The following is an 11,692-nucleotide window of genomic DNA, read 5'->3' on the forward strand; positions in this document are numbered from 1 at the left end:
GATTTTTGATGATTTGCTCGAGTGCTGTGGTAAAAATAGGTGATGTGCCTTAGGCAGGGTTCAGGGTAAGGTTATTAAATTTGGAACGCAGAGCATACCTTGCAGCCACTCAGGTGAGCTTGTGGCTGCAGTTACTCAAGCGTGTCATGAACCACAGAGAATATCCAACACCTTTTACTTTCGCGATTTTACTCTCCACCATCTTCTCTTGCTCGCGTATCACTCGTTTGGCCACGATTCAAACAGCATTGGCCTGCTACGGACCACACTTTAACCTCTGCCCTCTAGGTGTGCGCCTGTCCTTTCCTTCTCCACAGTCCAATTGCCAACTGTGACGCGGCAGTCCCGGGACAGCGTCAAACATACAACCTCCTCAAATACCACCCAATCCCACTTTGCCGCCGCCATTCGTAATCAATCATGCGCCTCTCTTCTGTCCTCACTCTGTCGACAGCCCTCCTAATGGCGCCGGCGGCTGCCGACCCTGCCGGACGCCTGGGCTTAGCTCTGGGCACCAACAAGATCGACGGCAGCTGCAAAGAGCAGCGAGACTACGAAGACGACTTCGACGCCATCAAGGCGCAATCCGGCGCCACAATGGTGCGCGGATATTCATCGAGCTCCTGCAACGTTGCGCAGAATATTTTGCCCGCCGCCAAGGCCAAGGGTTTCCAGGTCATGCTGGGCGTGTGGTGCGTAGTGAGCCCTGTCTCCTATTCCCCTGTTTTGTTTCTCTTGGTGGAGCAAGTGGTGTCGTGTGGAGCTGCGACACTGGCCGGCCGGCCAGCCAGCCAGCCACCCCCACATCTTTCCCCAGATGAGCAGGGACGCCTGAGGGATCTCCGCTCATGACGGCGTGGCCTGGACTGCATTGAGACGCATTGATCAAACACATGCCATCACCGCCATCACCAACAGCTCAATCCATTTTCCCTCGGATTTACATGCTAATTTCCATGTCTCCCACAGGCCCGACACAGACGAGTCGTTCCAAGCCGACAAGGAAGCGCTTCAAAAGTTCGCTACTGATGAGTTCGCGAAAGTGCTGATCGGCGTGTCAGTGGGCTCTGAGGCGCTGTACCGCGGCAATTTCACCGCAAAGCAGCTGCTCGACAAGGTCAACGAGATCAAGCGCATCCTGCCCAAGGGCGTCCCGTGCGGCCCAGCAGACAGCTGGAACAAGTATGCCGATGGTACCGCCGATGACCTTATTAGGGGTGGCGTCGATTTGCTGTAAGTCTTGATTGTCCTATGCTTCTTGGTGTCTAATGCTGCGTCGAACGTGTGGACCCTGATCGCTCCTCCGAGTGGACCCTCGTTGGACCCTGACTTTTTGAAAACGCTCCGCAAGAATGAAAGCTAACGCACACGCGCCAGCCTCGTCAACGGCTTCGCCTACTGGCAAGGCCAGCCCATCGCCCACGCCTCCGCAACCTTCTTCAACGACATATCAACGGCCATAGCACACATCCAGACAGTCGCGGGCGGCCCGGACAAGACGCCGGCGATCTACGTCGGCGAGTCTGGGTGGCCGAGCACAGGAGGGTCCAAGTATGGGGAAGCAGAAGCCAGCACCGAAAACGCCGCCACCTACTTCTCGCAGAGCATCTGCGGCATGATCAAGTGGGGCATCAACGCGTTTGTCTTCTCGGCCTTCGACGAGCCCGGGAAGCCCGACTCGGTGGGCAAGAGCGGCCAGAGTGCTGATGAGAAGCATTGGGGTGTCATGACGCCGGATCGGAAGGCCAAGTACGATTTGAAGTGCAAGTAATTGGTAATGATATCCTGGCTGGGATTGACAAGAGGAGGACGGATGGATGGCGGCTTTAGTGGCGGGCTCATTGGCCTCTTTTGTTGTGGAGACATGTCCACTGGCATCGGTGGACAACGGCGGCTTGCACTTCTTTTCTTTGGCTGCAATCACGACCGTAGGGACAAGCAGCCTATATTTCGTTCTGAATCAGTGCAGGTGGTCAATATGCGTGCTTACATGCCCCCTTTCCACGCAATCGAGCCGTCGAATTCAGTCAACAGTGATACGTAAAACATTAGCCACAATTACCAATCGACTGTGGTCAGTCGAAGTGTTCCCACTCATGCCTCCCAAATCTTCATCCAGCCTGCCGCAGCGCCTTGATTGCTTCGCTCATTATTCGACTCAGACAGCGTGCGCGAGCTACTTGCAGCTTCCGCACAAGAGGTCCCGCTTTCGCTGCCGTCGCTCTCGGAACTGCTTTCAGAGCTATCGCTTGCGTCGTCATCATCACTTTCGTAGTCCTCTTCCAAGGACCAACGCCAATGGCCAGCGCTCGTGGCGAGCATCGGATACCATGGATTGACAGCGATGCCGCAGACAGTTTCTGTGAGGCGTTAACGGGGCAAGCACTGGGGAAAGGATTTTGAAACGTACCCTCGTGCGCCTGCCACTCATAAGTATGCTCGATCTGATCTCCCTTCTCGTGCGGCTTTTCCCAAACACGCACAACGCCATCGGTGCCGCCGGAGACGATGTTGTAACCGTCCCAGTCGCCAGCGCCATCAGTACGCGGTGCGATGTCGAAGTCGATTCGCTGAGATGAGTTGCCACGGCGGCCAACGAGCGCGCCGAGACAGCGCCCCGTGTGACGGATGTCGTACATGTGGATGCGATCCGAGTTGAGTTCGGCAGCATAGAGGTAGCTCCCGCTCGGGCACCAGCGCACCATGCTGACACCGGCGTCCGTCCCGCCAACACGCTCGCTGCGGCTTGCAAGGGAAAAAGACGTGACGCACTCTCCGGCGCCATCGTCGGCGAAGATGCCAATATTGCGGGCAAAAGTGCCGGCGGCGAGCAGGCCGTCGGGGCTCATGCTCATTGAAGACACTTTGCCTCTGAGGTCCGCCAGTTCGTGGCGGCGCTGGGCCTTGCGGCCGGGGCTGGTCTTGAATAGGGAGACTGGCTTCGCGCCCGGACGCGTCAGGTCGAACGTGGCGATGTGGGCTTGCGAGCCGCAGAGCAGGTGCTGGCCGTCGCGCGAAAAGGCCATGCAGTACACCCTCATCGGCTCCTCGGTCTGCGGGTTGAATAGTGGGTACGCCGCCAGCACTTTGCTGGGCTCGAAGACGTTGCGGCATTGCACGGGCTGGTCGTAGGTCGAGTGGAAGACGCACGTTGTGGACGGGTCTGCGATGCTGAAGAAGGGGCTCACGGCGAACGATGTGATGTTGTCCGCAGTCTCGAGTGTTGAATATGGCGCAATGGTTGGCTCTGCCATCATATCATCTGCGAGCTATTCAACTTCTAGCAGCAGTCGGACGATTCATAGTCAAAAACCCACGTTGTTTGACACGGTAAAGGTCCGGAGCGTGTTGTCGAAGCTGTGGGTGACGAGACAGCTGCCATCGGGAGACCAGGCAAGTGATTTTTGAACATGAGGCTGGCTGATATTCGACGAGCCATATGGAATAGCTGCTGCAATCAAGCGGGTTTTCGCTGCGTCGTAGGAAGACCTCAGGTGCAACTGCCAGTTGCTGTTTGTAGAGGCGGTAAAATCATGTCGCGGGTTTTCTTCTTCCTTGCTAGATGGACGTTCGTCATCTTCATCCTGAGCTCTTTCTGCGATCACATCTTCTTTTCCCGCGTTTGCCTCCGCATTTGGCGGGTTGGCCGATAATGCGTCCATGATGTCGTTGAGAAAAGAGATCGGGATCCACGACGCCGTCATAGCACACGACACAGGCTTATCGATAAGGAGGTTTAAGAAATGTCCATCTCCGGCTTCGCAGTACAATCTGGTTACCTCACCAAATGCAATCGTCACCCAAGAGCCCCTCGCGGGTCGAATCGCCCTACGTGCGCTCGCTACTGGTACGGTTCGACGTCTCCTGAAGAGGACAGACATGGTCTATCCGCCCGCCATGGAAGCGCACTTAGTTGACTGATTGGCCCAGGCCGGCGGCGTAGCTGGCACCACCGTCGACCTGTCCCTGTTCCCGCTCGACACGCTCAAGACGCGTCTCCAGGCCCGCGAAGGCTTCCTCGCAGCTGGCGGCTTTCGGGGCATCTATCGCGGCATTGGCTCGACCGTCGTAGGATCCGCACCGGGTGCCGCTCTCTTCTTCGTCACCTACGATAGCGTCAAGCGCTTCCTTGCGCAGCGGGCACCGAAGCAGTCCTTCACCACTCTCGATGGCAAAAGCTCAACGACACGGGCGCAGATTGGCGGCTGGAGCGAACCTTTGAACCACATGGTTGCCGCAAGCTTGGGAGAAGTTGCTGCATGCGCAGTCAGGGTGCCCACCGAGGTCGTCAAGCAAAGAGCTCAGGCATTTCAGCATCCGTCGAGCATGGCCGCATTCACGCACATTATTGGCCAATGGCGAACCAGTGGCTTCGCGCGTGTATGGATGGAATTGTACAGAGGATGGGGCATCACTATCATGCGCGAAGTGCCATTCACGGTGATTCAGTTTCCGCTGTGGGAGGGAATGAAGACATGGAGAAAGAGCAATTCTGGCAAGGACACGGTCAGCGCAACGGAGGGGGCGGTCTTTGGCAGTTTGGCAGGGGCCATCGCAGCAGGCATCACAACACCACTGGACGTGCTGAAGACGAGAATGATGCTGTCTACGGAGAAGCAGAGCCTGGCACCACTGTTGACATCGATATTGCGGGAGAGCGGTCCGAGGGCCTTCTTTGCAGGTATCGGGCCAAGGGTGTTCTGGATCAGCGCCGGAGGTGCCATTTTCTTGGGGAGTTATCAATGGGCGATGAACGCCATGGGAGGAGAAGCGCAGTGAAAACGTAGTTGTTGCATCAAATGTACAGATAGCGCATCAGAGAGGCGTTTACATGTCTGGGACAGCAATGTAGAATGATTTCTTGACCAAGCGTATGCGACTCCAGCGTGTTGTTGCTCAATAGGTCTTGAGGGGAGATGGATTCGTTATTCATAGAATAATACATGGCTCGGTTGCCAGACTTGAGAGCGCTTTTTCGTGCCATACGCCGCGCGTCCAACGGTATTTGTTTTCGAAGCAAGATGAATTAACACATGAAGATTACAGAAGACGAGATTCAGCCAGCCTAGGACTCATTGATCTTGGCAAGAATCCTGGGAATTGTTAGCCAGAGTTTCCGAAACTTTGGGGCGGGAATTGACATACTCAGAGTCCCTGAAAAGGTGGTACTCCTCCTCGGCGACCTTGATGGGGGTGCCACCGTACTGGAAATTCTATCAGCCGAATCCAAACGCAGTGTCGCACGCATTATGACCTACTTGAGGAATGAGGACCTTGTCGCCGGCCTTGACGCTGGGCAGTATCCTCTTGCCCTCCCTGTCAACGGCACCGGGACCAACAGCCAGAACCTGGGCCTCGTTCAACTCCTTGACGGCAGTCTCGGGCAGGAAGATGCCGCTAGCAGTCTTGGCCTCAGCCTTGATGCGCTGGACGAGGACGCGGTCGAGGAGGGGAGCGAGGGACTTGATGGACTTGAGGGCGCTCTGGGAAGAGTTAGCAAATAGGCGAAGAAGTCGTGTCAGAGTCGGAGACTGGTACCATTTTGACAGAATTGTAGAAGCAGCGAACCGAGAGAAAAGGCGAGCTAGAGACGGACGACGAAGAATTGCAGCGACGGGGAGTTTGCGAAGAGAGAAATTCTGGCAAACGAGGAGCAAAAGATTCTCGAAGACGTTAGAATCTTGAGGGACAGACCCGGAGCCGCGACTGGCGGCCCGTGCTGGCGTGAAGCTCCCTCATGCCCTCCGCTGGCTGGCCTCCCCTCCGCCTCCGCCCGGGACAAGCCTCGGAGAAACAGAGCCCACCGCATCCATCAGCCCGGCCCCCGTACCCGACCATCTTCTCCATTCGATCTTCTCACAATGTGATGTTTGCTCCAACGGCTCGCCGCTTCGTGGCTCTCCCTGTTAGCCTGCAAGAGTTCCGCGACTCACTTGCTTCAATATGGCTGCCGCGCCTCCACGTCCAGACTCCGCGTCTCGGTATGTCTTTGCCATGAAGGACTCCGAGTCATTTGCTGATGCCTCTCTCTCTCTCTCAAGGACTCGCTGTCAGTGGCGGCGTCGACTCCATGGCGCTCGCGACCCTCGCCGCTGAACTCTCCTCCGAGATCGATGGCAGCGAGGAGAACGATGTCTTTACCGCATTCATAGTGGACCACCAGTTGCGCCAAGGCAGCGATGAAGAAGCCTCGCTCGTACAGCGAAGCCTGGATCACCTAGGAATCGACTCAGAAATCTTGCGCATGCAATGGCCCGCAGACCTGGACACTCGTAATCTTCCCAACGTTGAAACCCTCGCACGGAGGCTCAGATACCGACTACTAGGCACCGCATGCCGCGACCACGGAATCGAAGCCCTTCTTGTCGCACATCACAGCGATGACCAGGCTGAGACGGTCATGATGCGGCTTCTCAAGGGCCACCACGGCGAGGGTCTCCGTGGAATCAAGCCTTCGGGAGATATACCAGAATGCTATGGAATCCACGGTGTACACCAGAGCTACGCTGAATGGTTCACCAGTAACATGGCACCAGCACCCCAAGAGCAGCATGGTGTCGACATTGAGCACTGGGGCATTCAGGTCCTACGCCCGTTGCTCCCATTCAGCAAAGAACGGCTTACTGCAACCTGCAAAGCATCGGCAACAAGTTGGGTTGAAGATCACACCAACAAAGACCGAACCTTGACTCTCCGGAATGCCGTACGACATGTTTATGACAAGTACAAACTGCCGACGCCGCTAGGGAAACCGGCGCTATTACAATTGTCTGAAAGAGCAAACCAGAGGATTCGGAGGCGGGAGGAAGAAGTCCAGCGGCTCGCAGAAAGTTTGGATGCTGTGCTGGACGTGCGTTCAGGCCAAGTCGCCATTCTGTTCCATCGCAACTTTTACCCTCCCTCTCTGCGAAAGCTCACCACTCTGCGAAAGCTCACCAACGACCCGTGGGATGACCCATCGTTTGATTTTGAAGAGGGCAAGATGATAGCCGCCATGTTGGTCCGTCATCTCGCGACTCTGGTGTCACCACGAGAATCAATTGAGCTTTCGTCTCTCCACATTGCCGTCCACAACATGTTCCCTAGCTTGTTCCGCCAACACGGGATCTTCTCGGAGCCCATCGACGTCGCCCCATTCACTGCCGGCGGTGTGCATTTTGAGCGAACCAACGCACCCAGTCATCTTTTCCCATACTACACGTGGATGCTTTCGCGACAACCTTATCTGCGAAACGAGAGCCCTACCATGTGGATACCGCCTCTCCCTCGATCGGACCTGTCAGACGACAGTGAAATCTTCATGATCCCGCCAGAAACGTCGCCCGAGCATCCGCAATTTGAGCTCTATGATGGCCGCTGGTGGCTGCGCGTGTACAACCCCTCCGAGCACGACCTTATCGTCCGGCCGCTGCGTCCAGACGACCTCAAGCCATTCCGGGCATCGTTGCAGGGCACGATGCACGAGCGCTTTGAAGCTCTGCTCCAAGACGCGGCCAAGGCCAAGTCGCGATTCACGCTGCCCGTCATTGCCGCGCCAAGGGACCCCGAAGACGAGTCGGCGGGCGATTACGTCGTTGCTCTGCCGACTTTTGGAGTGCGAATCAATGCTGGACCTGATGCGGCCGAGTGGGAGAGTCTCAGGTGGAATGTCAGGTACAGGCGAATGGACATACCGACCAAGGTGCGAGATACCTGGGATGACTATCCAATCCAGGTAGGCAAGGGCCGTGACAGGCAGGTGCAGGAGCCAGAGCAGTCGCAGCAGCAGCATGTCGAGCCCCATGAGGATGTGCCGTTTGTGCTTGACTGAGGGATTAGAGGGGAGTTTTCATTTCATGGGCGTCAGGTGCATTCACATGATATCACGGCAGCGGGTTCGGTTTTGAAGATAAGAGGGAATCTTGGGCATGAGGGTTGACGAAAGGTGTACAGTACATTGACCTCGTGAGCATTGAGCCATCAGCCAGCCAGCCAGCCAGCCAGCCAGCCAGCCAGCGCGCGCTCAAAAGCGCGTCTGGCAGTCACTGTAACATGACCAGGTCTCTGAGATGACTTAACTAGAGGCCAACCATGGTCTTTGAGCTTTATTCTATTCTTTATCATCAAAGAACCATCACAATTCTTCGTCCCTTTCAACTCGGCCACCACAGTGCACAAACAAACAAGAGTAGAGCAAGAAATCGTGCCGCCGAGGTCACCCTCTCTTTATCCTGGATACAACCAGGCGCCCACACAAAGCGACAATGTGGATGTGGCGCCATCCTCCTTGTTGACTTGTTCGGGGGGGTAAAAGCATTCAAATAAATGCGTAGTTCGCACCGTATTTTGAACGATTGGCTAGCCGACCAAGCAATTTCATTCATTCATTCACTCACATGCTGCTTCTTTCCTCTCCTTACTTCCCGTTAAAGTTGTTCTCCTATTGACGGACGGGCTGTCTATCCCCTTAGTGACCTGCACATACCTACTACCTACCTTTATCCTCATTTCTCATTCGAGCGGCCTTTTATTGCGTACATTACATCTACTTGATCCGCGGCGGTAACAACACACATGTTCTGCATTCCAACATGTCTCCCCGAACCAACAGCACAAGCATCGGCAGCATCGGCTTCAGCATCGGCTTCAGCATGAGCATCATCAGCATGAGCAGCGGCAGCGGCAGCGGCCACAGTCCGAGTCCGAGTCCGAGTCCGCGCCCCTCCTGCTGCTCCCCCACGTCAACAACCATGACGGTCCACCACCGCAAGATGCTTTCGCTCACGGTCGTCGCCATGGCAGCGGTGCCAGCGTCGAGGGCTGAAGAGAGCAGCGGGTGGCAGGAGCCGTGTGCGTGTGACGAGTGCGTTGGCAGGCGCAGGGCGCGGGCTATGATAGCGGAGGAGAGGAGGGAGAAGGAGAAGACGAGGGGGAGGGGCAGGAGGAGTGTGGGGGTGGAGAAGGAGGGTGGTGGGTGGGAGAGAGTGGGGAGGGGTAGGGCGCGGGAGAGGTGTTGATTTTGTGGTGTTTTGCTGTGTGGTTGGTTGATTTACTGATGGAGCTTGGATGTGGATTTTCTTTTCGCGACTCCCACATACCTATGTACCTTCTCGCTTTTGCCTTGGGTGTAAGTGTCGTCATATTCAAGCCTAGGTAGGTGCCAGGTGGAGCAGAGGCGGGAAGTCTGCACGTCCTTTGCGCCTATCTATCTGAGCACGAGAACACATGCATGCCGTCTTTCTCTGCCGTCTGCGTGAGGATGGAGGAGCGATAGGATAGGAAATCGTCTTTGGCCAAAGTATGGCAGAACGGCAGGCAGTGCACTTGTGGGGGGCTTTGTGAAAGAGCAGGACGACGACGACGACGACGACGACGACGACGACGACGACGACGACGACGACGACGACGCTGTCCAGCTGAGTGTCATCCAGTCGGATCCACGCGTCCTCTGTCGATTGCACACCCATACGAACACGTCTCGCATAGTCCTCCCGTTGGTTCGACAGGATTGCTTTTTTTTTTTTTTTTCTGTCTTGGCCTTGTCCTTCCCTACCTCTAGTAGGTAGTCGTCAGCTAGCCATAGTCAGCCAGCTAGCCATAGCCAGCCAGCCAGCCAGCCTATTGTCAATCAATGACTCCCGTGCCAGCTGCCGCGACATCACGCCACACATACGACGACACATTTGGATACTTGGGTCAGGCTTCTCTGTGGTGTCTGCACAGGATAAGCATCTTTTGACAGCCAGCGTGCTGGCAGGCAGTAACTTGCCCACATCCGTCCATTTAAAGTGCCGTGATCTGCGGGGCCTGACCGCTTGTGGACGTCTTGTCCGGCAGAGCGGCATGTTGGGCCTTGTGGTCTTTTTGGCCGTTGGCGGGGTTTTACCTACACGCCAGACGGCCTTCAGCTCGCCAGGCATGGGTGCGCGGGTGCGCTTGTGCGCTTTGGCAGGAACACGCGCGACGCCATTGGTGGAGTAGCCGGCATCACGATGCCGTCAGTTCTGCCAGTAAGGTAAGCTGAGGTCCAGTTAGTTGGTGCTTGGTTTGGTCAGAGCTGGCCGTATGTAAGTAGCTAGTCAATAGGAGCAGGGATGCTGGGGGCCATGGGATATTTTAGAGTTGGCTGCAATGGACGAGTGGTGGTTGTTCCTGCATGTCAGCGGGCGGGCGGATGCTTGCATACATACATGTAGTGCTGCGGCTCGTCAGGCACTGCCCCAGCATGGGAACGACGGGGAAGACGCTGATTGGGGGATAAAAGAGGCGCCATTTGCGACGACACTGGACATCAGGCTCGAGGGCGCAGAGATAGAGTTTTGCAACGAAGCGCACGGAACTTGCATGGAACTTTTCTGGAAGATGCATTTGTTTAGTGGGCAGTGGGGTGGTGGTGGTGGTGGTGAGGGGCGCTGCTAGGGTCAGCGGGCTAAAAATACAGGGCGAGGCTTGGTAACGTCCAAGCAGTCTGACAGGAACCGAAGACACCCATCAATGGTCGGGCAGCAGAGTCGGGACGGAAGCTGGAATCGTGAAGGGGATGCTCGCAGAGCAGAGCAGAGCAGAGCAGAGCAGAGCAGAGCAGAGCAGAGCAGAGGATGGGACGCTACCGAGGAAGGATGGCATAGGGTAGCCTTTCATTTGCCAAGAGCAGGTGTGATTCGCCGGCGGTGGATCTGGACGTGCGGTCGAGAGATGGGCGGTCCATGGTTGGACTTTGGACTTTGGACTTTGCTTTGGACAGAAGACAGAGAAAGAAAGGAGTTGGTATCTCGGCTCGCAGCGGACCGTATTGCAAGGCGTGCAGCAAAATTGGCAAAGACGATCCGCATTTGTGGTGTGTTTACACCATGGGGTCTTGTGCTCTCGCAGCGGCATGCTTGTGTCGGGGTCGGCATGTCTTCTGTGTCGCTTGGCGCCATCACAGCATGCATCCATACATGATGTAGCATAGCATGCCTCTGGTGTGGCTGGCATGCAGAAGCAGAGACGACGATGATGATGGCATGAGAAGCCCCTGATGAAAGGGAGCCGGGCGTCTTTTGTTCCTCGCGTGCACCTCCGAAACGTCGCTGGTCCCTCGCTTGGCCCGCCGTTAGCTTGTGCTCGCTTCGCGTGTGGTGTCGCCCGTCTGCCCTGTGCCCCCCTTCCCTCCTACACAGCGCCCCATTTCTCGACGACTCCTCTCTCTGTCTCTCTGTCTCTCTCTCCTCCTCTTCCGCAGCCGTCCCCTCTGGCTACTCACATTCGTTTCTGTCCAACTCGCCAGCCAGCCATCTCCTCCTCCTCCTCCTCCTCCTCCTCCTCCTCCTCCTCCTCCTCCGCGCTCTTTGACAGAGTCACGTCTCGCCTTAGCTTCCGTGTTTCATTCTCCGACGACCCTCCTCCCCGCGACGAGGTCCCCCCTACCACCTCTCCCGGCTCCCGTCCACTATCCACACGTTCCCTGTCGCCGTCGTTTGTTTCTCTCCCAGGCCCCCGTTTGCCTGCCAACCACCACTGGACAGAGGTGCTCTGCGGAGCACTTCCGAGTCCCGGCTCTCTACCATTCTGTACCATTGGACCAGGATCAACTGCACGTCGTCACCTTCTGTCGCACCAACTAGGAACAGAGTCAGCCCGCGACCAAGCTGAACATCTTTTTTTTTAAAAAAATTTTTTTTTTTCCTTCTTCGTTCTCCGCCTCAAGGTATCCAAAGCCACCTCTCCCCCT

General features: G+C 56.3%; 6 protein-coding genes across 6 annotated transcripts; 3 read left to right on the forward strand and 3 right to left on the reverse strand.

The window, feature by feature from the left end:
* Nucleotides 1-179: 179 nt before the first annotated feature.
* Nucleotides 180-2,017, forward strand: IWZ02DRAFT_24865 (beta-glucosidase). Its single transcript, XM_066763153.1, has 4 exons — nt 180-290; nt 344-692; nt 970-1,233; nt 1,378-2,017. Exons 2-4 carry the CDS (start codon nt 421-423, stop codon nt 1,769-1,771), a joined length of 930 nt encoding a protein of 309 aa, XP_066627322.1. The 5' UTR covers nt 180-290; nt 344-420; the 3' UTR covers nt 1,772-2,017.
* Nucleotides 1,987-3,458, reverse strand: IWZ02DRAFT_24900 (uncharacterized protein). The gene is made up of 2 exons (XM_066763159.1): nt 2,411-3,458; nt 1,987-2,360 (listed from the first exon to the last, which is right to left on the reverse strand). Exons 1-2 carry the CDS (start codon nt 3,255-3,257, stop codon nt 2,095-2,097), a joined length of 1,113 nt encoding a protein of 370 aa, XP_066627323.1. The 5' UTR covers nt 3,258-3,458; the 3' UTR covers nt 1,987-2,094.
* A 214-nt stretch (nt 3,459-3,672) lies between these two features.
* Nucleotides 3,673-4,787, forward strand: IWZ02DRAFT_24910 (mitochondrial carrier domain-containing protein). Its single transcript, XM_066763161.1, has 2 exons — nt 3,673-3,847; nt 3,931-4,787. Exons 1-2 carry the CDS (start codon nt 3,788-3,790, stop codon nt 4,777-4,779), a joined length of 909 nt encoding a protein of 302 aa, XP_066627324.1. The 5' UTR covers nt 3,673-3,787; the 3' UTR covers nt 4,780-4,787.
* Nucleotides 4,788-5,065: 278 nt separating this feature from the next.
* IWZ02DRAFT_486818 (putative mitochondrial 10 kDa heat shock protein) lies at nt 5,066-5,541 on the reverse strand (the record flags this gene model as incomplete). Its single annotated transcript, XM_066769299.1, has 4 exons — nt 5,066-5,093; nt 5,146-5,204; nt 5,259-5,483; nt 5,533-5,541. The coding sequence occupies 4 exons, from the start codon at nt 5,539-5,541 to the stop codon at nt 5,066-5,068; spliced, it is 321 nt and encodes a 106-aa protein (XP_066627325.1).
* Nucleotides 5,542-5,779: 238 nt separating this feature from the next.
* On the forward strand, nt 5,780-7,940 carry IWZ02DRAFT_24959 (mitochondrial tRNA-lysidine synthetase). The gene is made up of 2 exons (XM_066763172.1): nt 5,780-5,981; nt 6,042-7,940. Exons 1-2 carry the CDS (start codon nt 5,867-5,869, stop codon nt 7,808-7,810), a joined length of 1,884 nt encoding a protein of 627 aa, XP_066627326.1. The 5' UTR covers nt 5,780-5,866; the 3' UTR covers nt 7,811-7,940.
* A 1,148-nt stretch (nt 7,941-9,088) lies between these two features.
* On the reverse strand, nt 9,089-11,691 carry IWZ02DRAFT_25005 (uncharacterized protein). Its single transcript, XM_066763176.1, has 2 exons — nt 11,254-11,691; nt 9,089-9,363 (listed from the first exon to the last, which is right to left on the reverse strand). Exons 1-2 carry the CDS (start codon nt 11,536-11,538, stop codon nt 9,181-9,183), a joined length of 468 nt encoding a protein of 155 aa, XP_066627327.1. The 5' UTR covers nt 11,539-11,691; the 3' UTR covers nt 9,089-9,180.
* Nucleotide 11,692: the final 1 nt, after the last annotated feature.

This window comes from Phyllosticta citriasiana, assembly GCF_038021145.1.
Source record: "Phyllosticta citriasiana strain CBS 120426 chromosome Unknown IWZ02scaffold_1, whole genome shotgun sequence".
Taxonomy (NCBI): Eukaryota; Fungi; Ascomycota; class Dothideomycetes; order Botryosphaeriales; family Phyllostictaceae; genus Phyllosticta; species Phyllosticta citriasiana.